This window comes from Rattus norvegicus, chromosome 1 (genome assembly GCF_021556685.1).
Source record: "Rattus norvegicus strain SHRSP/BbbUtx chromosome 1, alternate assembly SHRSP_T2T, whole genome shotgun sequence".
NCBI lineage: Eukaryota > Metazoa > Chordata > Mammalia > Rodentia > Muridae > Rattus > Rattus norvegicus.
Window position 1 is genome coordinate 208,860,544 of NC_141534.1, and position 23,556 is coordinate 208,884,099.

Consider the following 23,556-nt stretch of genomic DNA (forward strand, 5'->3'; position numbering starts at 1 on the left):
TCCCTGCCGGTTCCGACTGCCTGGTATTTGTGTTCCCAGCTCTCTTTAATCATGAAGGATGTGCCGGCCTTCTTACAGCAGAGTCAGAGCTCCGGGCCGGGCCAGGCCGCCGTTTGGCACCGTTTGGAAGAGCTATACACGAAGAAGTAAGCACCGAGGTTGGGGCGGGAAGAGAGGGCCAGAGGCTCCGATCTGTCCGGAAGGTCTGGGATAGAGAGGAAAAGGGTCGACAGCCTCAGGAGCAGAGCTGTTGCCGGGGTTCTGAATCTAGACTCCCTGCGTTCCAGCCTTACCGGCTATGATAAGTTGCTAAGATTTGTCTTCTGTATGTTCTTAATTAACTAAAGGAGGCCCGAGCTGGCCTGGGATGCTAGCTCTTAGTTCAAACAAGCAAACAGTTCTGAAGCTAGGGTGTCACACCGTCTGAGACATAGCCCCTGTAGCCTGTACGAAGCCATGGTGGGATTATCTACAGCCTCCAATTAAGAGTTGCTGACATTGATATAAGAGCTTTCCTATGAAGAAACACCTCTTCAGAACCTTTCCACATGGTAAGGTTCCAGCAGTTAAAGCTTATTAGTGATTTCAAGACAAATTTTTCAGTGTTAAATATGTAACTGCTTATATATGGTACAACATTCTGTGTTTTTCAAAACACTTTATCTCTTTTATTAAATATTATCCTTTAGTCTTGGTGTAAAATGTGCTATTTTAGTGTCTCAAAGGTTTATATATTGGGTTTCTTTTTTTTTTTTTAAGTATTAGCTTATTTCATCCTCCCCATTGACAGATGAGATTGAATGTCAGTTTTCTATTCTTCTGTGAGGTGATCAGCTAATAAGTAAGAGGGCATGGAGTTAAAATATAGCTGTAGAATTCCAAAGTCTTCCAGTTGGCATTCCGAGTGGGTGTTGAAGCTGTCTCAAAAAATGTTCTCCATTTCTTAGGTTACTAAGAAAACTGAGTCTTGGAGAGGATAAGTGACTATGGGGTAGCAGAGTCAGTCGAGAAATAAGCTTGAATTAGCTGGCACTTGCTTTAACTCCTGTACTGTGCAGTGGAACCTGGGTAGTACTTGGTGTTTCATGACCATCAAGGCTGAAGGCATCTGTTCCTTCACATTTGTATATGGGACTGAAGGGCTTTTTGTTTCGTAGGTTATGGCATCAGCTGACACTTCAGGTGCTTGATTTTGTGCAGGACCCATGCTTTGCCCAAGGAGATGGCCTCATTAAGGTAATGACTTACCATACAGGTCAGATTATGTTGAGTATACTTACAAACTATTATTTTAATTTTTATTTACTTTTAATGGTGGTGTGATTTATCTGTGTCTGATAGTATGAGAGACTTTCATGAAGGGCACAAAGTGATTGCTGAAAGATGCAGCTTAGTGTGATCACCATGACATCTACCCCACCTCCTTTTTTGCCTTTAAAAGTCTATGAGCAGGGGTTGGGGATTTGGCTCAGTGGTAGAGCGCTTGCCTAGGAAGCGTAAGGCCCTGGGTTCGGTCACACACACACACACACATGCCAGAAGAGATCCAGGGTTACAGGCTGTTGTAAGCCAGCTGGTGTAGGTACGAGGAACCCAATTTGAGTCTTAACCATCCATGAGCCATCTCTCCAGCACCTGCTCATAATTTTTGCTTGGTTGGTTGGTTTGTGTATTTGTTTGAGATAAGGTCTCACTGTGTAGCTGACTGGCCTGGAACTTGCTCTGTAGACCAGACTAGGATCCGATTCACAGTCCACCAGCCTCAGCGTCCCAAGTGCTGTCATTAAATATATGCAGTGCCGTGCCCAACTCTACTCATAGACTTTTTTTTTTTCTTTTTTTTTTTTTTTTCCTTTTCTTTTTTCCGGAGCTGAGGACCGAACCCAGGGCCTTACGCTTCCTAGGCAAGCGCTCTACCACTGAGCCAAATCCCCAACCCCTGCTCATAGACTTTTAAAGGCAAAAAAGGAGGTGGGGTAGATGTCATGGTGATCACACTAAGCTGCATCTTTCAGCAATCACTTTGTGCCCTTCATGAAAGTCTCTCATACTATCAGACACAGATAAATCACCATAGGTTACAGCTAATAAATCACAACATTGAAACAGATTTTCTGGTTTTTAAAAATTTAGACTAGATCTAGGAAAATGACTCAATGGGAGTATGCGCTTCCATCCACAAGGCCCTGTGCCCTGCACAACAGCACTGAGAAAGAAAGGCAGAAACTGAACTGCAGTCCCTCACTTAGAAACTTAAATCTGGAAGATCACTAGTTCAGGACTAACCTGGGTTACACAGCAAGATTGGTAGGGAAAGGGACTATTTAAAGGGCTCCCCTCACTTCACAGCTCTCCTAGCCCATCTTCGCTCAAGGGTTCCACTTGCTCAGAGATGTCTGGCCAGAGTAGTATAGAAAAGAGAATGCCTCTTCATTTGAAGGTGAGAGGGTTGAGGGGAACTTCGCACTATGCTATCTTGCTAATGGAGCGTTTTAAAATTTTGTCAGCAGAAAAAAATAACACACTCTTCCCCATGCTTCCTCAGATTCCCATGAGTTGTCATGTGTGTGTTCTGTCGTCTTTAGTAGTGCAGGAGCACCTTGGAAGCTCAGCATGTAACACACATGGTGTGTCCACAGTACTAGCCTGAAGACATAACTCCTGTGTGCTGGCCGACTAACAAACTTGGTAGTAGGAGCCTTTAGAAGACCTGTAGCCTTCTGAAATCTGAAGGAACTCAATTCTGTTTGATTTGGAACACTTCACACTGGTCCAGCTATTGTACTTGAAATTCACTGGAGGAAGGAAGGCAGGATGTAGGAATTAATATTTAGGAGTTTGCTCGTTTGTTTGTTTGTTTGTTTGTTTTAATTGTTTGGTTTTTTTCAAGGTCGAGTCCCTCTGTGTAACCTGGGTGACTTGGAACCAGCTCTGTAGAACAGATTGGCCTCAAATTCACAGAGATTAGCCTGCTTCTGTCTCCCAAGTGCTGGGACTAAAGGCGTGAGCCACCACACCCCCCTATTTAGAAGGTTCTTTTTTTTTTTTTTTTTTTTTTTTTAAACGGATTTTTTTTTTTTTTTTTTTTTTTTTTGTTCTTTTTTTTTCGGAGCTGGGGACCGAACCCAGGGCCTTGCGCTTCCTAGGTAAGCGCTCTACCACTGAGCTAAATCCGCAGCCTAGAAGGTTCTTATAGACCAGTGTTCTGGGTCTCAAAGCGATGAGTTCTGGTTTTCTTCAATAATCCATTGGTGATCGTTTATATGAACTCAAATAAGCCCATCATTCAGCAAAGGTTTAGGCAGTGCTCTCTTGTGATGGGCATTGTGGTTTGCACACTCGCACTTAACAGTCTTAGTGCTCATCTGTAACTAGACACAGCTTTCGGAGTCTAGTTTTTCAGAGGGAAGCGCATTCTGTACTAATTCTCCATCTTTGGTTGTGCAGCTCTATGAAAACTTCATCAGTGAATTTGAGCACAGGTAATCCCCTTTTGTCAGTTTTTTACTTTGAAAATGAATACATTAGTGCTTTTAACACTAAAAAACTGGTGGGTTTTTTGTTTGTTTGTTTGTTTCCTTTTTTCAGGGTAAACCCTTTGTCCCTGGTAGAAATAATTCTTCATGTGGTTAGACAGATGACCGGTAAGCCTCTGTTTCATAACAGCAAATACCAAATTGTCCGGGTTTAGTATTGCACACCTGTAACCCCAGCACTGGGGTGAGGCAGTAAGTACAACATGAGCTACATAGGCCGCTGTGGGGTACACCGGGAGATTTTTGGGAGAAACAGAAATGTTACTGTTTATCTTTCCTAAAGATGTCTTAATTGGTAAGAAGCTGCTGGTTGTGGGTCTGACTTTGTTCTTGTTTCTATTCTAGATCCTAATGTGGCTCTTACTTTTCTGGAAAAGACTCGTGAGAAGGTGAGTATGGAGTTTGCAAAGCATTTTCTGGTATTCATGTGATTCGTAATTTATGTCTACACCCTCGGAAGTCATGCTCCTGGTGTCAGTCAAGTCAGTGCCCAAGGAGCAGCCAGCCTGCTTTGCAAATTTGGTGCTTAAATTTCTGAGGTTCCCTAATTTTTTAATCTCTTCAGGTAAAAAGTAGTGATGAAGCCGTGATCTTGTGTAAGACAGCAATCGGAGCTCTAAAATTGAACATCGGGGATCTGCAGGCTACAAAGGTGAGAGAGAGTAATGCAGGCATTCTTCCTCTTTGCCTGTTGCTTGAAGATATTTTAAGTTACAAGGAGAAAAAAAGCCAGAGTTGTCTTAGGCTAACCAAGCTGTCCCCATTGTTTACTTACTGCCACCTTTGTCTGATCTATTCCACCCTCTGCTTGGTTTGGTTGGTTTGGGGTTTTGTTTTGTTTTCCCATTCAGGGTTAAACTGCTGATAAGATATTTACTCTTAAAGATCCCCTGTGTGGCCACAGCTGTCTGTCCAGCCAGGACTCCGTGTGGTCTCCGTGTACAAAACCTGTGGGCTTTCATCATACCAGGCAGTGTGTTTCTGTTCTCTTTCTCCCTCTTGAATTGTTAAAGGTTTCTGTCTGCATTTATGTGTTGTGGTGTATCTACATCACATGCATGCAGTGCCAGTGGAGGCCTGAAGAGAGCATTGTGTCCTCTGGAACTGGAGTTATAGCCAGATGTGAGCTGCCATGTGGGTGTCAGGAACTGAACCTAGGTCCTTTGCAGCAGCAACAAATACTCTCAATGACTAGGCCATCTCCTCAGCTCCATTTGTGCCCCTTTGCATTGTTGTCCAGTTTGGGAGACAGGCATAATAATGGTAGCAGTGAGCCAACATAATGTTGTCGGTCCACTTGTTTATCTAGAGACTGTGTGTGCTTTTGTTTTGGCTTATTTTTGTTAACTATAATGTTAACAAAAATATCAGAAGTGGTAGTTGACAGTTTGTTTTCATTGCCCTAAAAAGGTCTTACTTATTGCTTCCTAGTCCCAGATCACATCCATCCTGATTACATTTTGTTCGGAGGTATTATCTGTGACACAGTGAGGAGTGCTGCAACGGGCACCCTTAGACTTCAGCCAGTCTGAGAGTAGAACAGCACATAGGCAGACCATGCTAGCCCCCCATAGGTCCATCTCAGGCCCCGTGTACTAGTTACTGTTCTTATTGCCATGACCTCATACCTGAGAAGAAGGGACTTAGGGGATAGTTTATTTTGTCTTATAGTTGGAAGGGATATAGTCCACTTGGCTGGGAAAATAGCCACGGCTGCCAATGGGGAGCTGCAGAGGTACCTGTAAGGTTTTGTAGTACAACTCACAGTAGCCCCTTCACTCACACACCGAGGGGACTGCCCATGCACAAGGAGACCAGGTACAGAAATGCTAGCATGAAGAGCAGTTAGAATACATGACCTCAATCCTTTTGTAGGAGACCAGATACATATGCTGGAAAACAGTAATATACCACCCAGGGTGGCTCCCCATTGGCAGCCGTGGCTATTTTCACACTATTTATCTCTTCATGACCCAGGGGAGGTCATGTGGTGGTGGTTTAAATTTTGATTTCTCAGTTGGTAGTGGTTTACCAGCAACTCCGTTCACATGTCTACTTGGTTAATTGCCTGTTACTGTCTTTTTCTACTGTGTCCTTATTTCCTGGCTCATTACCCCTGTAGGATATGGAGTTACAGCTTAAAGCCAGTCTACAGCTTGTCTTTGTATTTTCTTTTGTATTTTGGATTAACCAAAGTTCTCTATTTTAACATAGTCAATTTAACTAATGTTATCCGTCTTTGCCCTGGTAGCTCAGACTTTTCCATCTTTTATTACTTGAAAGATCTTGTAAGTTGGAAGACGATTTTACTTCTTGTGTATAGGAAACCATTGAAGATGTTGAAGAGATGCTCAACAATCTCCCTGGTGTGACGTCAGTTCACAGTCGTTTCTACGATCTCTCCAGTAAATACTATCAAACAATCGGAAACCACGCGTCCTACTACAAAGATGCCCTACGGTTTCTGGGCTGTGTAGACATAAAGGATCTGCCAGGTAACCCAGGCCCCACAGTTCTCAGCACTCAGGAAATTCGTGGCTGAGCACAGCAGCTATGGGGTGCTGAAAGGAGTGGGTCTTAGCTCTGTCGGGGTTCATCGCTCTTAAGGGGGAGTTTTGTGTACATTTACATTTTCTATACTCGTCTCCAGCACCGCGTCAGAGCCCATGCAGGCTCATCTTTCTCAGCCCCGTTACTCCTGCAGGCCTGTATTAGTAGCTGAGTCAGACTGTAGTGATGGACCTCTCTGACCTGCCACAGGGTGAAGGGCGGGTGAATGCCCATAGCTGAGACCTGTGCTCTGAAAGGAGTCCATACCTGTGGGAGTAAATTACAGTCTCTGGAGAGTCTGAGGACGGAAGGAAAAGTAGTCAGAGAGTTTGCGTGAAAATATAGGGAGAGTGTGTTTGAAAGAAAATTTGACTACTTTCTTGAATGTGCTGTTGGTGGTGAGGAGACTGGCAACTCCTAAAAATGCAGACAAAGCTTCAATTGCTGTTAATAAGAGTACATTAGAAAAGCAACAACTGCAGCCAAGAGAGGAGAAAGCAGACACATTCCAGTCTGAGGAGCTATAGACTGTTAAAACCATGACAGGCTGAGGGGCAGGGGGTTGGGGTGGGAGCAAAGGATGTTATTCCAGTCATAGTACAAGCTAAACAGTATACACGTGGTATTTCCACAAAATTTACATATGCATGGTTCCTGGCATAACCTGAGTTCTAGTGCCTTTGAAGAGGCAGCTCATGATGAAGTTTTGTACTAGAACTATTCTAAGAACAGCTTCTGTGCTTCATTATGTGAGATTTATAAAAGCAGACAAGACCGGGATATGACTGGCTGTATCATTTTGTAGTATCAGAACAGCAAGAAAGAGCCTTCACACTGGGGCTTGCTGGACTTCTCGGAGAGGGAGTTTTTAACTTTGGAGAACTTGTAAGTTGGCCTGGCACTTGACAGCGTGGGGGAGGAAAGTCTGACTTTACCAGCTAACTGTCTCTGTGCCCACAGCTCATGCATCCTGTGCTGGAGTCACTGAGGAACACTGACCGGCAGTGGCTGATTGACACCCTGTATGCTTTCAACAGTGGTGATGTAGATAGGTTCCAGACACTGAAGTCTGCCTGGGGCCAGCAGGTAGGTTTCATGTACCCCCGTGTCTGCTCTTCCAGCAAGGCTTCACTAAGCCTCTTCCCTACACATACCAGATCAGATACCCAAGAGGGTCTAGGCATAGACTGGACATTGGTAGGCCAGGCTTGCTCTCTCAGAAACAGGGCAGTAGAGGTCTTGGTTGCTGCAGTGCTGCTCATGAAAGGCACAATATGCTTTTCTGTGCTGGGTAAGGTGCATCTTAGACCTCCCAAAGGAAGAGTGTCTGTGTAACCTTGAATGGGTGAAGAGATGCAGGAGAACACAGGACAAGGAAACTTAGCACATTTGCTGAGTGTGTGTGTGACCAAGGGTCACAGAGCAGTGGAGAGAGCCAAGAGAAATAGTAGCCATTAGCCAAAGGTGCTTAACAATAAGTTAGCTAGGCCTTTCTTTCTTACTTTCTTTACTTTGCATTTTTCTTATTCATGCATATGTGCGTAGTGTGCATTCATATGTGTGTTTGTGCACATTAACGTTTGTGCAATTGCATATGGGACACAAAGTTGATATCAGGAGTCTTTCTCCGTCACATTCCACCTTATTCGTTGAGATAGGCTCTATCACTTAAGCCCAGAGCTAGCCTGTATGGCTAGTCTTGCTAGACAGCTTTTCTGGAGAGCCCGTCTCAGTCTTTGTGGGCTGGGGTTACAAGTGAGTAGCCATGCCACCCAGCCCCGGTGGCATTCACTTGGGTCCTGAGGATCTAAAATCTGGTCCTCTCGTCTGTGTGACACTCTAGTCTCTGAGCCTTCTCCTCAGCTCTGTAGCATCTCCTCTAAAATGAAATCATTAGAAGTAAATAGTCCTAAAATACTAAGTGTGGTAGGAACTATGGTTATGTTCTCATATTTCCTGAAACTTTGGATTTTCCTAGTGTTTAATAAAAACTTGTAGCTAATTAATGTGTGTGTGCATGTGTGTAAGTAAGCGTGTGTAATGGAGTGGGGTGGGAATGAATGAAGGGGCTTTGGGAAGACAGAAAATACCAGATCCAGCAGGCCTTAACTGTAGTCTCATTGTGGATTGACCTGTCAGCAAAATATGCCGCCTCAAAGGAAGGTGGGGCCAGGTACTGGGATTTGTGCCTCTAGTCCCTGCTGAGGTCAGAGGATCACTGGAGACTAAGAGTTGAGAACCAGCCTACTCAGCATAATGAATGAGACCCCAATTTAAAAAAAAAAAAAAAGACAGACAGACAGACTAGCTTGCTATAGCAATTTATAAGGAGAAGAAAGATTCAGGGATATCTGTAGAAATGTCCCTGTAGAAATGGAACTTTCTTTGGCAGCATATAACCTGTTTTTGTTTTTATTCTGAGACACGGTCTCTGTGTTGTTCCGGTTTGTCTTGAACTCCGAGGCACTTCTTGCCTTAGCTCCAGAGTGCTGGAACATCACGCCAGCTGCAGACTTGCAAAAAGATGAGCTCTCATTCTCACCATGGTGAGATCATCTGTTGCAAATTAATTGCTGGCTCTTTAGACTCAGCACAAGCCATTAGGCCTTCAGCCTTTCAGCCAACTGTGCTTGCATTGAACTGACCAACAGCAGTGCCACCCAAAACCTTTCAAGACACAAGACTTATTCTTGGCTGGTGGTGCCTCTGCCAAGAGTCTTGAGTTTGCTGGTGTTTGGAAGATCAGTGTAAATCCTGTTTCCTACACTCCTATCTTGAAAGACAGTCAGTTTCTTCTTTAACTTGTCTGAGACAGGGATTTAGTATCACTCTGAACTATCAGTGAGCCTCAGCTACCCACAATGTAAAATGTTTGGCTTGCCTGGTTTATTTTTTGCTTGAACCATAGTAGAGTTTCAGAGCCCACATTTCTGTCTTTTTGTACCTTGCAGCCTGACTTAGCAGCCAACGAGGCCCAGCTTCTGAGGAAGATCCAGCTGTTGTGCCTTATGGAGGTAAGAAGCACTGAGGAATCCCTGCCCACAGTGCTGGAACGGTGCTCACGAGCTAGCTAGGGCCGCCTGTGCTCTTTCCCACCTCTCATGGTCCCACTCTTACCTGTTTCCTCCCTTCTGCCTCTGCTCATTAAGTTTGAATTTGGATCTTACACTTTTTTTGTAACCTTTCTTTTGTGGGAGAGGGGTACACACATGTGGAAATCAGAGAACAACTTATGGGAGTCAGTTCTCTCCTTCTGCCAGATGGGTGCTAAGGATCAAATGCTGGGTGGCCAGGCTTGGCAGCAAGCACCTTTACCCACTGAACCATCTCTCTGGCCCATGAGTTTGACTCTTAGACAGGCTCCAATAGACACTTTGTAAGTTGTCATTGCCCATGTGAACCTAAAGCCGCTCCCTCCTGCCACTCACTTCCTGACACCCTTTCTGCGCATATGCTTTTGTGTCCTCCAATAGGATATGAGTTTGTGGAAGAATGCCGAGTGCATTTCCGGTTTCCTACAGTGCTCAACACTGTACAAGGGACTTGGCAGCCTCAGCTGTCATCAAGGAATGAGTGTTCTTGTCAAAGTTCCTTCAAAGTTGGTTTGGACCTTTGAGCTTCTCTGAGCATTGAAACCTTGTTTGCAGTAGATACTACCTTATGAAAGCTTGAGTACTTGAACACAGGATTAATAAGATGATCTATATTTTCAGAGTTTTGTTTGTTTTTAAATAAGACAGCCTCTCACTATGTAATCCTGACCCTAGCCAGGAATTTGCTGTGAACCCGACTGGTCTCAAACTCACAGAGATCTGCCTATCTCTGTCTTGTGAGAGCTGAGGTTAAAGGTGTGTGCAACCAAACCCCCACAGAACAACTGCAACTTCTGGCTATACACATATATTTATTTATATAAATTGTGTTTATTTTCTCACCCAACTGCAGTTCCCCTTCCCAGCCCATCCCCATACTTTCCATCCCCCCCACCCCACCCCCAATCCGCTCTTCCCTTCCTCTTCAGAGAAGGGTCGGCCTTCATGGCTATCAGCAGGCCATGGCATGACAGGCTGCGGTAGCACTGGGTACCTCCTCTTCTCTCAGGCTAGACAAGGTAACCCAGCAGGGGAACGGGTCCCAGAGGAAGGCAGCAGACTCAGACAGCTCCTGCTCCCCTCACATTGTTAGGAGTCCCACAGGAAGACCAAGCTACACAACTGAAACGTGCAAGGGCCTAGGTCAGTCCCTTGCAGGCTTCCTGATTGGTGGTTCAGTCTCTGAGCCCCTATGGGCTCAGGTCGGGTAATTTGTGGGTCTTCATCATATTTCCTTGCCATTTCCCCAAGCTCTGCTTAATGTTTGACTCTTGAGTCTGTACAACATCAGTTGCTGGGTGGAGCCTCTCTGATGGACAGTTGGGCTACATGCCAATCTGTGAGTACAACAGAATATCGTTAGGAATCATTACACTGAGTGTGTGTGTGCGCGCACCATTCATGTTTGGTTCTGTCTCCTTGCTCTCTGGACTATCCAGCCCCTGGCTCTCTGGGCAGTGGTGGGGGGGGTAGACTCCCTCTCATGATATGGGTCTCAAGCTGGACCAGTCATTGGTTGGCTGCTCCCATAATTTCTTTGCTACCTTTACCCCTGCACATCTTGTAGGCAGAACAAATTGTGGATCTAAGGTTTTGTGGCTGGGTTGGTGTCCCAGTCCCTCCACTGGAAGTCCTGCCTGGTTACAGGAGATGGCCAGTTCAGGCTCCATATCCCCCCATTGCTAGGAGTCCCTAGGGTCACCTCATTGATCCCATTGTTCTAGGTTTCTAGCTTATCCCAGGGATGCCCACCCCCCATTCCAGTTTTCTCTCCGAGTACTTTCCCCCTTCATCCTCCCCACACCTGATCCCTCCTGTTCCCATCCCCCCTCTGCACCCCCATCCACCACACCACAAGAACACTGCTCAGCTATGTTCACAACAGCTAGAAACCGGAAACTTTTTATTTTACATACATGGATGTTTTGTCTGCATATGTGGCATGTATGTATGTGTGAGGGTGTCATATCCTCTGGAACTAGAGTTACAGGCAGTTGTGAGCTGCCATGTGGGCTCTAGGATTGAACCTGGATCCTTTGGAAGAGCAGCCAGTGCTCTTAACTACTGAGCCCTATCTCCAGCCCTGACTACTCCCCACCCCCCCAAAAAAAAAATCTTAAAAAACCAATTCTCTGATGACCACTTTTGCTTAGAAAAATAGTTTTGTTTTTTCAGATGACGTTCACACGGCCTGCCAACCACAGACAACTCACTTTTGAGGAAATTGCCAAAAGTGCCAAGATCACTGTCAACAAGGTATGGTTCTTGGACTTAGGGGTTCGCAGCAGCAATGCTACCACCCCCAACAGAGACCTGGTCTCAGCGAGCACCGTGCTCCCAGCTTGTCTCATGTGCCCCTTGCACAGGTGGAGCTGTTGGTGATGAAGGCACTCTCGGTGGGGCTGGTGAGAGGCAGCATAGACGAGGTGGACAAGCGGGTTCACATGACGTGGGTGCAGCCTCGAGTGCTGGATTTGCAGCAGGTAAGGGGGCTGAGCCCCTGCCCTTTGTGGACTTGGGTACACCAGTGCTGTCCTAGTTTTATGTGGACGGAAGCCACTTAGGAAGCGGACACTGTCCCACACAAGGTGCTGCAGATGGGATTACTGCTGTGGGGGCCTAGGGGAGCAGCCCTGAGGCCTGAGCCCTGCACTTACAGGCTTACTGTGACAACAGTGCTGCTGTGCTGCTGCTGCCTCCTAATCCTCAAATTGGTGCTTGCACAGACATGTTCCTGGTTTTGTGATTTGATCCCACGCCCTATCATATTTTCCGGACATTTAATCCTGTGATTTCCTCCATTCTTTTTCTTTCATGTGAGTTTTTAGAATGTCCTCGTGATCAGAATTGGCACGGTGATTCCATCACACCCCCACCTTCAGCTCTGTCGCCCTTAGCATTTCCCCAAAAGGCATTAGAGGTTTAGTACTCCCACACAGACTCCCGTGCAGCCTGACACCCATGTGATCCTGACTTGCCTTTAGATCAAGGGGATGAAGGACCGTCTGGAGCTCTGGTGCACTGATGTGAAGAGCATGGAGCTGCTGGTAGAACACCAGGCTCAAGACATCCTCACCTAACGCCCCAGGGTCCTGCAGACCCGCCTCACCCTGCCTCACCCTGCAAGGTGACCCCCGAAACCATCAGCAGAGATCTGTATTCATTTGGGATGGAGTTTGGGATCCTGCTAGGAGTGGGAACTGTTCTTGCTATAAATGCAGAGATCTGTCACTGATGGGGGTGTGACTACTTGGAGAAGGCTCCTGTGTGGGGTCTTTTGTAGCCCGCAAGCCGTGGGAGGGGGGCTCCAGGCCTAGGTGATGAGGAAGGGCATGAATGGGAATGGGGACAGAGTAGTCTCCACCCAAATCCACCTGAGTGGACCTTTCCAGTGTGGTCTGAGAGTGCTTCTATAATAAATGCCTTTGCATTGTTCTGTTGGTGCTTCTGTTCCTGAACTTAGCTTCTTAGCCAATCCTGTGCCTAAAGAAAAAATGAGCATGTAAGCTGGGACTCAGGTTGGTGGGGGCTCGCCTTCTCCCCCGTCACTATATGACAGGACCGCCACCAAAGTAGTGAGCCCTGTATTGTCAGACAAGGAGGCGGCGTTGGTTCCTCCTTGCAGTCCTTATCAGTGCTCTCTCAGACTCGGGCATCCACACTCGCTGCCGAGCATCACTAAGGCACTGGGTGTTATGAGTGCCACCCTCAAGAATCAACACGAGCAGGAGGTACTGGAAGCGTTTAATTGGCCTCTCAGGGATGCGCCGAGCTCCTCATGCTGCGGAGCTTCTCTTATAGCTCTCCAAGTGGGATAAGACCCATCCTGCTGGAACCATGAAGCCAGCGATTATGACTGACATCCCCACAGCCTGATCCTGTGGAAAGAAAACCAAACATGAGTCCACTGGCCATTAGAAGGCTTGGGCTTGGCCATAGGCCATCCTTAGAATCCTGCTGTGTGGGGCTTCTGTCTCGGTCAGAAGCAACCAGAGGTCACTGCCCTTGCTCTTCTTCTCTGCATGTTGACCAGCCATAGTCCCCATTTCCCTTCTGCTTCTCTAGGCAGTCTGTGAGCAAGCAGGCTCTGCGTGTCAGAGAGCTTGGCAGCTCGGAGTCCTTGGCAGGGAGAGTGACCTCAGAAATCAGGAGCAACGACCTTGGGCTTCAGAAACCAGGATCCTGCCTAGCTGAAGCAGCTCCCAGTGAGGCAGAGGTTCACTCAGCTCCTGTCCAGTCTTATGTCCCAGGGGGCTATGCAGAATAGCAGAGCAGCTAAGGTTTCCATTGTTACAAACGAACACTGGGCTTTTCTCAAAAGCAGCCCCATTCAGAAGCCACAGTGAGTGAGGTCGGACACCTGCCTTGAGTGTCCCATGTGCAGTGATGACCCCCGTCAGGAGCCCTGTGTTCTCAGTAGCTTTAGGTAGAGACACATTCTGAGCTATCAACTGTGTGACACCCTGAGTTCTCTCAAAACAAGGCCTGTGTCCAGGCCTTCTTGAAGCTGAGTCAGTACTTCATTTGAAAACCAGTCCTTCCTATTAACCTTAATCCCGAGTTTAAGCAAATTCAGCCTAGACTAGGAATCTTAGTCTGGGCTGAGCCGTAGCTCTATGCATGAGTCTTTTGTACATGTGAGACAGACCTACTTTATATGTCAAATTTCATCAGATTTGCTGCCATTTTAGTTTTCCCCTCAGAGCAGCCCTCCTTGCCCCATAACAAAGGAATAAACACAAACCGATATGAGTCCTGTATCCTAACTCTGCCCCCTAATTCTGTCATTGTCGACCTTGGCCCAGAGGTATGTGAGGTCTGAGGACGTCCCTACCCCACCATTTGTAGCCCTTTGAGAGCCTGGCCCACGGGCAGTGGTGCCAGGGTGCTCTTCTGGCACTCAGACACCATCTTGCATAAAATACTGATAACCTAGCACCACACCCACCCCTCTCCTTTATCACTTTAATCTTCCCTGTTGCCCTGAAGCCCAAGGAATCCTACCTTAGGAGTTACTTACCATGGCGGAAGTGGGAGATTTGGCTGGCTTGGAAGAGATACGGGCTTTAGGAATCACTGTGTACTTCTCGGGCGCTTGGAGCAGCCGCAGGATAGGGGGAAGCCTTGGCATGATTCTCGGGGTCGCACTCTTTCCTTGGCCCCAAAGAGGCACCCTGAATGTCTGCTGCACGTCCTCTGCTCACTTAGGTAGCTAGGGCTTTTTATAGTTGGGGCGGAGAACTGCAGCTGTCTCCTGTCACAAGACTTGGCAGAAAGGACAGCAGCTGGTAACTGGGAGAGAGCCAGTCTGCCCCAGGAACGTGCTGTGACCCCTCAACACGTAGGTGATGAGCTGGGCCCTTCCATATAGGATTCACTTCTTTGCAGAAAGAGACTTCAATGGGATAAGCCCAGGAAAGTCAGGCTTTAAAATGCAAGAGATGCAGCATACGTTAAAGAAAGAAATCCTGGGGTATCAACAATGCATACAGAGCCTGCATTGAAGTCCTACAACCTGGTTTCTGGATGAGAGGCAGCTCTCCCATTCTCAAATGGTGCACACTGAGCTAGTAGTCATGTTCTATTCTTCATAGGTCTAGGCGTAGCTGGGGGATTCTCCAGGGCTCCATATATTCCTGCGTGGTGAATGGCCTCACAGTTGTACTGCAAAGGAACAAAAATAGAGTATAGACCAGGTACTTTCTGGGTGCTAACTGTAGGCAGGAACCATGTCTGTCCCCAGACCCTTGTCCCCAGTCAGGGTACCAGGCTGGGTGAGCTCTAACACTCAGGCCTCTCTACAGATAGTGTGCTGTCCATTTCTCCCCAGACTTGCATTAGTGCCTTGTTATCCTGCTCCCTGGAAGGCTATCACCCTGCAGACCCCACTCTCCCTTCCATGTGCTCCTCTCCTCTATCCCCAGGCAGTAGCTATCCTCTTAGCCCAGCTGACTCCTACCAAATGCAAAGGGCCATTTTCAGCACTGTGTGGTTAGCCTTGTGTCGCTCGGCTGCTGGATTCCCTCCATCTCATCCGTCTTCTGACCTCTGGTCAGCCCCAAGTTCTTGGGTCTCTCTCTTTCCAGACCTCCTCTGGCCCTGACCCACTGTGCTTTAGCACTGCCAGCTTCTCAGTCATCTGAGACTGACTGTGATCAGGACAGACTAACCAGCGATGGTTCTGCCCACCGCAGGGCCAAGTTCTGTGACCCCGAAGTTTCCTTCTCCAGCAGCAGCCTCTGTTTGCTCTGGAATTCATACTCTGCTTCCAACCCACCAATAGCACCACACCGCAGAGATTAGCTCCCTTCTTCCCAAACTCTAACCCCTAAAGTTTCTACTTCGGCCTCTCTACACACTGTCTCAGACAATTCCTGTAAATCAGCCATCACCACTGCATCCTCCTCCAGGCTCCACGCCTCTCCCACAGCCCCCAAGGCCTCAGTGGTGTGCATAGCACCCCCTTCTATTCTCTCCTATCTGTCCAGGTCACTAATGGCATCTGAGGTGTATCTGCTCCAGCAAGTCCTCCCTTGACTAGAGTAGAAGTTTCGTGAGCAGTAGGAACTCCATGTTCTCCACGGAGTCTTTAGGACCAGAACAGTTTCTGGCCTAGCAGAATGTTCAGCCAGGTAGGATGTGTGGATGCATGGATGAGTAAGTACATGTGTATCAGTTGGGCAAGAAGATGTAAGGATGGATGATGTTCCCATCGTTCACCAGGCTCTGAGCTAGACTAGGTAATAAAAGCTGGGTTATCTTCCGGGAAAATGTTCCATTATCAGAAGGTATTGTCATGGCTGGTAAAGGCCACGGCCCCATGTGCCCCGTAGTCACTTTTAGACAATATTGGTGTGAGCTCAAATGGTAAATGTAGTCACGGGACATTCAGCCTCGTCCTTGGCCATTGTCTGCACCCTAAAGTTAGCCAGATCACAACCCTTGCTGGAGACCATACAATGTGAGTCTGTTCTACTAGGAACGTTACTTTTATTCTTCCTGAGAAAAATAGGCTGTGTACCTGGGACACCTTAAACACCACCTACCCTGCAGGCCCAGGCCAGTCCAGCAAGGAGACAAGTCCAAGGAGGTCAGAGGGAGGGCTCCAATGGGGAGGTTAATTGAATATCATTTCCCCCAGTACTAGGCTCCAGATTCCAGCCTCAGGCTGTGGGGGGCCTCTTCCTCTCCTCTGGTGTAATCCCTCAGTGCTAAGCCTTTAATTACAGCCTTGGGGTCCAGTCTTGGATAAGGCAGTAGACCCAAGCAATTTGTTCAGAGGCTCAGTTTTCCACTGCTATTTCTTTCACAAATAAGACCTGTCTCTTACCTGTCCGGGCCTGCTTCTGCCCAGCTCTCCATCTCTGCCTTCTAGGACTTGGGCCATTTTCTGACAGGCTAGCGGCAGAAACATCCCCAGATTGCAAGACTGCCCTAGACCCAGGTCATGCCACCCTTCTCAGAGTAGCTCCAGGTTCTGTTAGCCATGTCAAGACAGCTGAATCTCTCCTGTTTCAGATCTGTCTGGCACTTTGTTTTTTACGAGGTTTAGGCTCATAGAAAAGTTGGGAAAATAGCATAAAGTGTTTTCATGTGACCCACACTGTCCCCCATTCCTAATACAGTAGTAGGAGTAAGACCAGGTCCTGCTGCAAAGGCACTTCAAATGGGATACAGGCTAGAGCGAGCCACCACCCTCCGTGGCTTCATTCTTCCTGACATCTCTTAGCCCTGCCGTGGTGGATTAGGCCTCAGTGAGGGCAGGGTTGGAGGGAGTAGACAATTCACAGAGAATCTGCAGATCCCCCTAGAACCCAAGTGGTCACAGCAGTGAAGCCCTCCACTCCTTCCCCATACCCTCCCCAGACTTTCTGACCTTCCAGAACTCTCCAGGCACAACCCAACCCTCTTCATTCCTCCACTGAAGTGGTCTCTGTCCTACTACTCAGAGTAGAGAAGTGGTTGCTTCTCCTCCTTGGTCTGCCTTATACTTAAAGGAAATGACTTTGTCAGGAGAAGGAGAAAACAGCAAAGTGCAGTACAGAATAAAAATGAAGGCCCCAAGGAGCAGTCAAGAAAATTCTGGCCCTGTCCTTTGTGCAGGCTCTAGGAAGGTCTTCAGCCTGAACACTCTTCCTGTAAAAATGAAGCTCCCCTCTGCTTGAGATCTGAGTGGACAATCGTGGACGCAGGGCACCACCCTGTGCCCAGATTTGGAAGTACAGGAGCTGCTGGGGGAAGGTAATGAGCAGGAATGGGGTGGTGTTCCCCGACCCCAGAGGGGTGCCTTACCCAGCGGTCACTGATAGTCTCCCTGTGCTTTACACTGCGCTTCTTTGCTTTTCTGAAGAAAGCCAGCAGCAGCTGGAAATCAGCTAGAGGGGACTCAGCTCTGGACTAAGGCCGTGCTTGGGCACAGCAGGCTCTCCTGGAAGCATTTTCAACAACTAGAATGTATAGGCCCAAGGGTTATTGCACACGTCACAGCACTGTCTTCATTTACATAAAGACGTGATGGTTGGGCTAGAGAAATGGCTTTTGGTTAAAAACGCTTGCCGCACAATCACAAGAACTGGACTTCAGAGTCCAGCACCCACGTAACCAGCCTGGTATCTCACGACTACCTGTAACTCCACCTCTGAGGGGTCTGAAGCCCTTTTCTGGCCTCAGTGTGTGCACCATAACATACAGTGTGTGTGGCCTACACATATGGGTGCATACACTAGGTACATAATTAATTAAAAACTTGGTGCTTCCCATGGACTCAAAACTAATCTGCTACTTTCCAGTTTATACAATCCACTGTGTAAAAAAATTATTCCTCGTTGTGAAGTTAATCATAATTATTGACTGGATCTGAACCCACCATAGAAATATGCTTCTGGGTTTGTCTGTGTGGATGTTTCTAGAATGGTTTAAGTGGAGAGGAAGATCTGCTCTGAATGTGAACTGCACCTCCCCAGGCTGAATGGAGGAAGCTGAGTGTCAGCCTTTATCTCTCTCTGCTTCCTGACTGGATTAATGCAACAAGCTACCTCCTGTTCTCATTGCCATGCCTCTCCAGCATGATGGACGGTACCTTCCAACACTGAGCCAAGTAAAGCACTTCCATCCTTAAGCCATTGCTGTCAGTTTGTCAAATCAACCGGAAGAGCAACAGGCACTCAGCAAATAACGATGTCCACCAGTCGTCCAGGTACGAGCCCTACTTGATAACACCGAGGCCCTGTGACGTTGAAACAGAAACCGAGAGCACATATGGAGACACCCACGTAAGATGAGCCTTTTCAGGGAGGGACGAGAATCCTTTGGTTGAGGGCTTTCATGTGGAAACCCCTGGGTTGCATCCCGAGCACTACATAAACCTGGTGTGGTGATAGGTACTTATCCCAGCACTGGGGAGGTTCATAGGTTCAAGATCATCCTCAGTTACATAGAGAGCATGAGGCCAGCCTAGAATGCAAAAGATCCTGTTTCCAAAACTATAAAACAGAAGCCAGAGAGATGGATCAGCCTAGTGATGAGTTCAGTCCCTAGAAGCAAGCGACTTGGTAGGGGGAGGAAGCAGACTCCCACAAGTATTCTCTGACCTCCACAGGTAGGCTATGGCTTGTGCAGCACCCCCCACACACACACTAAGTAAGTTAATAAATGAATTTTTAAAAATTTAAAAGATAAAATTAAACATTAAAAAGTTGGGTGATGGGTGGCGCACACCTTTAATCCCAGGGCTCAAGAGGCAGAGGCAGGTGGATCTTTGAGTTTGAGGTCAGCCTGGCCAACAGAGTTCCAGGAGAGCCAGGGCTACACAGAGAAACCCTGTCTCAAAAACAAACAAAGATTTTAAAGGAGTTGTTAGCCTGTGTGCTTTTTCCTTTGCTGCCTGGCTTGCTCTGGGGCAATGTATCTAATAAGCTGCTGGCTGTCTGGGAATCTTGTTCTGCTATAGTGTATCTAGTAAGCAGCTGTGGCCTTCTGTCTGTGGTAACCTTATTCCCAGCCTGTCACTAGCCTGTCAGTGCCGTTTTTCAGCACAGCACTTCTAACCCCTGTACATGTATGTTATGATTTCCTTTCATGAAGGACAGACTGATTCAAGCTCTCTTCACAGGGACGTGCCCTATGGGCCTGCCACAGAGCTTCAAAACCCTGTTTTGTTAATGTAATGGTTAACTTTATGTGTCAATTTGATTGGACTCTGAAGTCCAGGACTTGGTCAAACATGATTCTAGATATTTCTGCAAGACTGTTTTGGGAGTGAGATCAACAGGCAAGTTGGTGAACTTTGGTGAAGCAAACAACCTTACATAACGTGAATGGTCCTTGTGGTCAGTTGAAGGCATGATTGAAACAAAGCCTGACATATCCTTGAGCAAGAGAGAATTCTACCTCCAGACAACTTCGGGTGCAGATGCGAAGTTAGCACTGCCCTGGGTATATACTGCTTCCCCATCAGCCTCCCGGGCCCCCAAGTCCCATAATCAAGGAATCTAGTTCCTAAAATTAACCTACCTCTCTCCTTTTCCCCTTGCTCCTCCTGCTCTTCCTCCCCACTGGGTCTGTGGCCCTGCAGAGTCCTGACTGAACTGTCACAGTTGGGGAGAGTGAGCCATAAAAAGGGTAGCTTTTCTGTCCTTTCACGTTGCAATGAAGCCCCATCCATCCTCCTTTTCTGTTTGCCACATGGTAAACGGTGTCAGATGCTGTATGGATGCCCCACGCACTGCAGGAGCAGAGCGTCCCGTCTTCCACGGTCACGCACACCTGAGGTACCAGGGAACACCAGTTCCTGTACAGCAAGTGGCCACCAACCCAGCGACTAGACATAGTGCGCTTAGCAAATTCTGCCTTCCTGTGGGCCAAAGCCAAATCCAGGTGAGCTGGGTCCCTTCTCGGGACCACCAGGTGATTCACCGTATCTGCCAGGCTGTGTGCTCCTCCTAAGCCTAAGGTCCGCTTCCCAGCAACTCGTCCCAGCAGAGCCCTCACTATTGACACACTAGTCTGAGCCCTATTTCCTAGCTGATAAGGCTGTCTGAGACCCTCAGTGAAGGGACTGGCCATGTGTGGCTCCAGGCGGTACTGCTAGATCCAGACAAGCAAGCGAATCTCTCATGCGCTTTCTGGGTTCTTGAAAAGGTTGGGGGTTGGTTTGTTTGTTTGTTGTTTTTGTTCTTTTCATTTTTTGAGACAGTGTTTCTCTGTGTAGCTTTGGCTGTCCTGGAACTTGCTCTGTAAACCAGGCTGGCCTCAAACTCACAAAGATCCACCTGCCTCTGCCTCCCACGTGCTGGACTCAAAGGCATGCACCTCCACAACCTGGCTTGTTTTGCTTTGTTTTTAAAGAAGGTTTTAGGTACACAGATGAGCTGCGAATTAGGACAGGGTTTTCTTGCAGTTGGTACCATTCCCATTACACCTTCCTCTGCACACAGCAGAGCCCAATTCTGAGTGCTCAGCACTGCCCAAAGCAAGAAGCGACGTTCAGTGGTGTGATGACTCATCGTGTGTCAGACATTCATTCAGACGTTATTGTTCTAAGTAAGTCCTTGAGGGTATTTTTGGATAAGATTAATATCTAAATCAGCAAGACAATAGCAGCTTCTGAAACATCAGAAATATCAACTCTAAGACGTGACAAGTGTACAAAATATTCCGGAGAAAAGCTAATGAAGCCATAAATAGTTGTGTTCATGAACTTTAAAAAATGTGACTTTTACCAATGCCAGTTCCCACAGATTATACCATGACTTTAGTGAGTACAATTCTAAGAAAATTCCAAAAGACTTTTCAATCCGTGGGAAATTAAAAGTGGATTCTAAGACAAGCATGCAGAGGACACAGAGGACTGGGGCAGGCTTGAACATGGACAGAATCAGACCAACAAAGCTATGGGGTTTTTATGTTAGTTCTTCATATTAATTTATAAAAATAACAACTAATTTCTTATTTCATGTGTATTATTTAAAACTGATACATACAGCCACTGCTTATATGATTGAAAAGTCTGCACTTGGGCCGCAGAGATGGCTAAGTAGTAAAGCGCTTGTTTGCTCTGGCAGAGGACCCAGCTGGTATTCCCAGCACCCTCATGATGGCTCACAGCCATGTAACCCCAGTTCTACATCCTTTTCTGACCTCTGATGGGCACTCTGCATACACGCAGTACACATATAGACATGTAGGCCAAACAATCATACACATGAATAAATCCTTTAAAATGTCTCTTCATTTCAAATGTCAGTCTCGGATTCATGCTTGCAGTTGAAGATGTAAACGCTTCTGACTCCTGCCCCCACTGCAACCATTCTTGCAATGGCTCCCGGCCGTAAGCCAAATAAACTCCATTAAACAACACCAAAAGTAAATGTACAAGGGCAAATCCATCATCCCCTGACTGTTGGAGCCACTAGGCTCACTTGTGCAACAACCCAGCCTGTGTTTCTACAGCCTACCAGGGACTGTGCCTGTGAATAAAACAAAATAGAGGCACAGTGGAGAGCTGAGTCACAGGATCTGTGGAATTTGCTCAGGGAAAGGGTTGAGGAGAAAAGATGTGTGGCGGGACAACCACATTTACAACCTTGTTCTCCTAAATGTTAGCTCAGGTATAAGCCAAGGAAGAGTAGGGGGGTGCTGTGAATCTGTTTGGGGAACAGAAATAATAGGGTGTTATGGAGGGAGGAGAAATCCAACACTTTGCCACAAATATCTAGGAATACTGACGTCATAAAATGAGCTCTGCCTGCGACCCAGGAATTCTCCTTTGCGGCCTGCAGGTGGCGCTGTGGAACTGTTGTCTGATCTTGGAGAGCACCAGCAGAATATGGGGTGTGGTCAGGGTTCAGAGAAGTCTGCGTGTGTGTGCCCAAGTGCCGGGAACTGCAGGGTGCACAGCGTGCTGCAGAATAAGGCAAATTGCAGGGTGAAGAGACTGAGCGCGCTCAGCAAAGTTCACACTGACAGCACATCCTGCCGTGACAGTGACAGAAACAGAGGAAACAGTTCCTCTGGACAGAGGAACTGCTGCGGTTTGGGAGGGTTTGGTAGACTTGTGCAGAAACACAGATGCTGTTCCAACAGTGGAGGTCGCCAGTGCGCTTGTGCTTGGGAGCGTTAGTGACGGTGAAAGCATGAAGCATGTTTTTGCCATTTTAAGTGGCCTTAACTGTACCCAAAATATTGTGCAGTCATTACTACTATTTATCAAACTCTTATTACCTCAAACAGAAATCCCTTACCCATAAAGCAGTAACTCCAGGCTCTCCCTGCTTTCTGTCACTTCCAGGTTTTCTTTGTTTTGCTTTGGCTGTTGCTGTGTGGTTTCTTTGTGGGTTTTTTGTTGTCACCCTTAGGTTGATTTGGTGTTTGTTTGCTTGAGGTCTTACTATGTATCCTTCCTTGGCTGGCCTCAGAAGCACTCTTTAGTCCAGGCTGGCCTCTAAATCAAAGCAATCCTCGGGTCTCAACCTCTCACTACTTTTTATCTCTGAATGTGTCTGTTGTGTGCTTCACTTATGTAGTCAGAGATTTCTACATTTGCTCCTTTGTCCTTGACTCAAGGTTTGCCCATGTTTGGTTTGTGCCTTATTTTATATTATTTTATTTTGAGACCAGGTCTCTCTATGTTATCCTTGGGTGTTCTGGAACTTACTATATAAATCAGGTTGAATTCAACTTTACAGGGATCTGCCTGCTTCTGCCTCTACCCCCTCCCCCCTGCCCCCTGCTCCCTGCCCCCTCCCTCCTGCCCCGCCTCCCAAGTGATAGGATTAATGGCATACCCCACCATGTCCTGCTGTTTTATTTTTGTAACGATGGTCTTCCCCCAGTAGACATGCCCTTTCAAGTCTGTTGCCTTTTTCTTTTTCCCCATTTAAAAAATACTTTATTAGGGTCCAGAGAGATGGCTCAGCAGTTAAGAGTACTGGCTACTCTTCCAAAGGACCTGGCTTTGATTTCCAGCACCCACTTCACAGCTCAAAAATGTCTATAACTCCAGTTCCAGAGGTTCAAAAGTCCTCTCCTGGCTTTCTCCAGTACCAGGGACACACATAGTACACAGTCTTACACGTAGGCAAAACAATCAAAACGTATAATAATAACAACAGTATTTTAAAGAGCACATACTGCTCAGAATTTTTATTTTTATTTACTGTTTGTTTTATGTGTGTGTGCTGGCTAATGTTTTGTCAACTTGATACCACTGGAGCCATTTGTGATGAGGGAACCTCAATTAAGAAAATGTACCCCCTCTAGATTGGCCTGTGGACAAACCTATGGGATAGTTTTTGACTGGCGATTGTTAGAAGGCCCAGCCCTTTGTGGATCATGCTAACCCTAGGCAGATAGACCTGAGCTGTAGAAACAGGCTGAGC

At 47.1% G+C, this 23,556-nt stretch overlaps 2 protein-coding genes across 2 annotated transcripts; one reads left to right on the forward strand and one right to left on the reverse strand.

Annotated features, from left to right (window-relative positions):
• The first annotated feature begins 29 nt into the window (after positions 1–29).
• Positions 30–12,618, forward strand: Psmd13 (proteasome 26S subunit, non-ATPase 13). The gene is made up of 13 exons (NM_001108925.2): positions 30–146; positions 1,158–1,236; positions 3,448–3,482; positions 3,589–3,644; positions 3,882–3,925; positions 4,102–4,188; positions 5,860–6,031; positions 6,892–6,971; positions 7,047–7,172; positions 9,038–9,100; positions 11,354–11,434; positions 11,545–11,661; positions 12,163–12,618. The coding sequence occupies exons 1-13, from the start codon at positions 52–54 to the stop codon at positions 12,256–12,258; spliced, it is 1,131 nt and encodes a 376-aa protein (NP_001102395.1). The 5' UTR covers positions 30–51; the 3' UTR covers positions 12,259–12,618.
• A 287-nt stretch (positions 12,619–12,905) lies between these two features.
• Cox8b (cytochrome c oxidase, subunit VIIIb) lies at positions 12,906–14,366 on the reverse strand. The gene is given in 2 exon segments (NM_012786.3): positions 12,906–13,056; positions 14,199–14,366. Coding segments are annotated over 2 exon segments (213 nt in total). The 5' UTR covers positions 14,310–14,366; the 3' UTR covers positions 12,906–12,954.
• Positions 14,367–23,556: the final 9,190 nt, after the last annotated feature.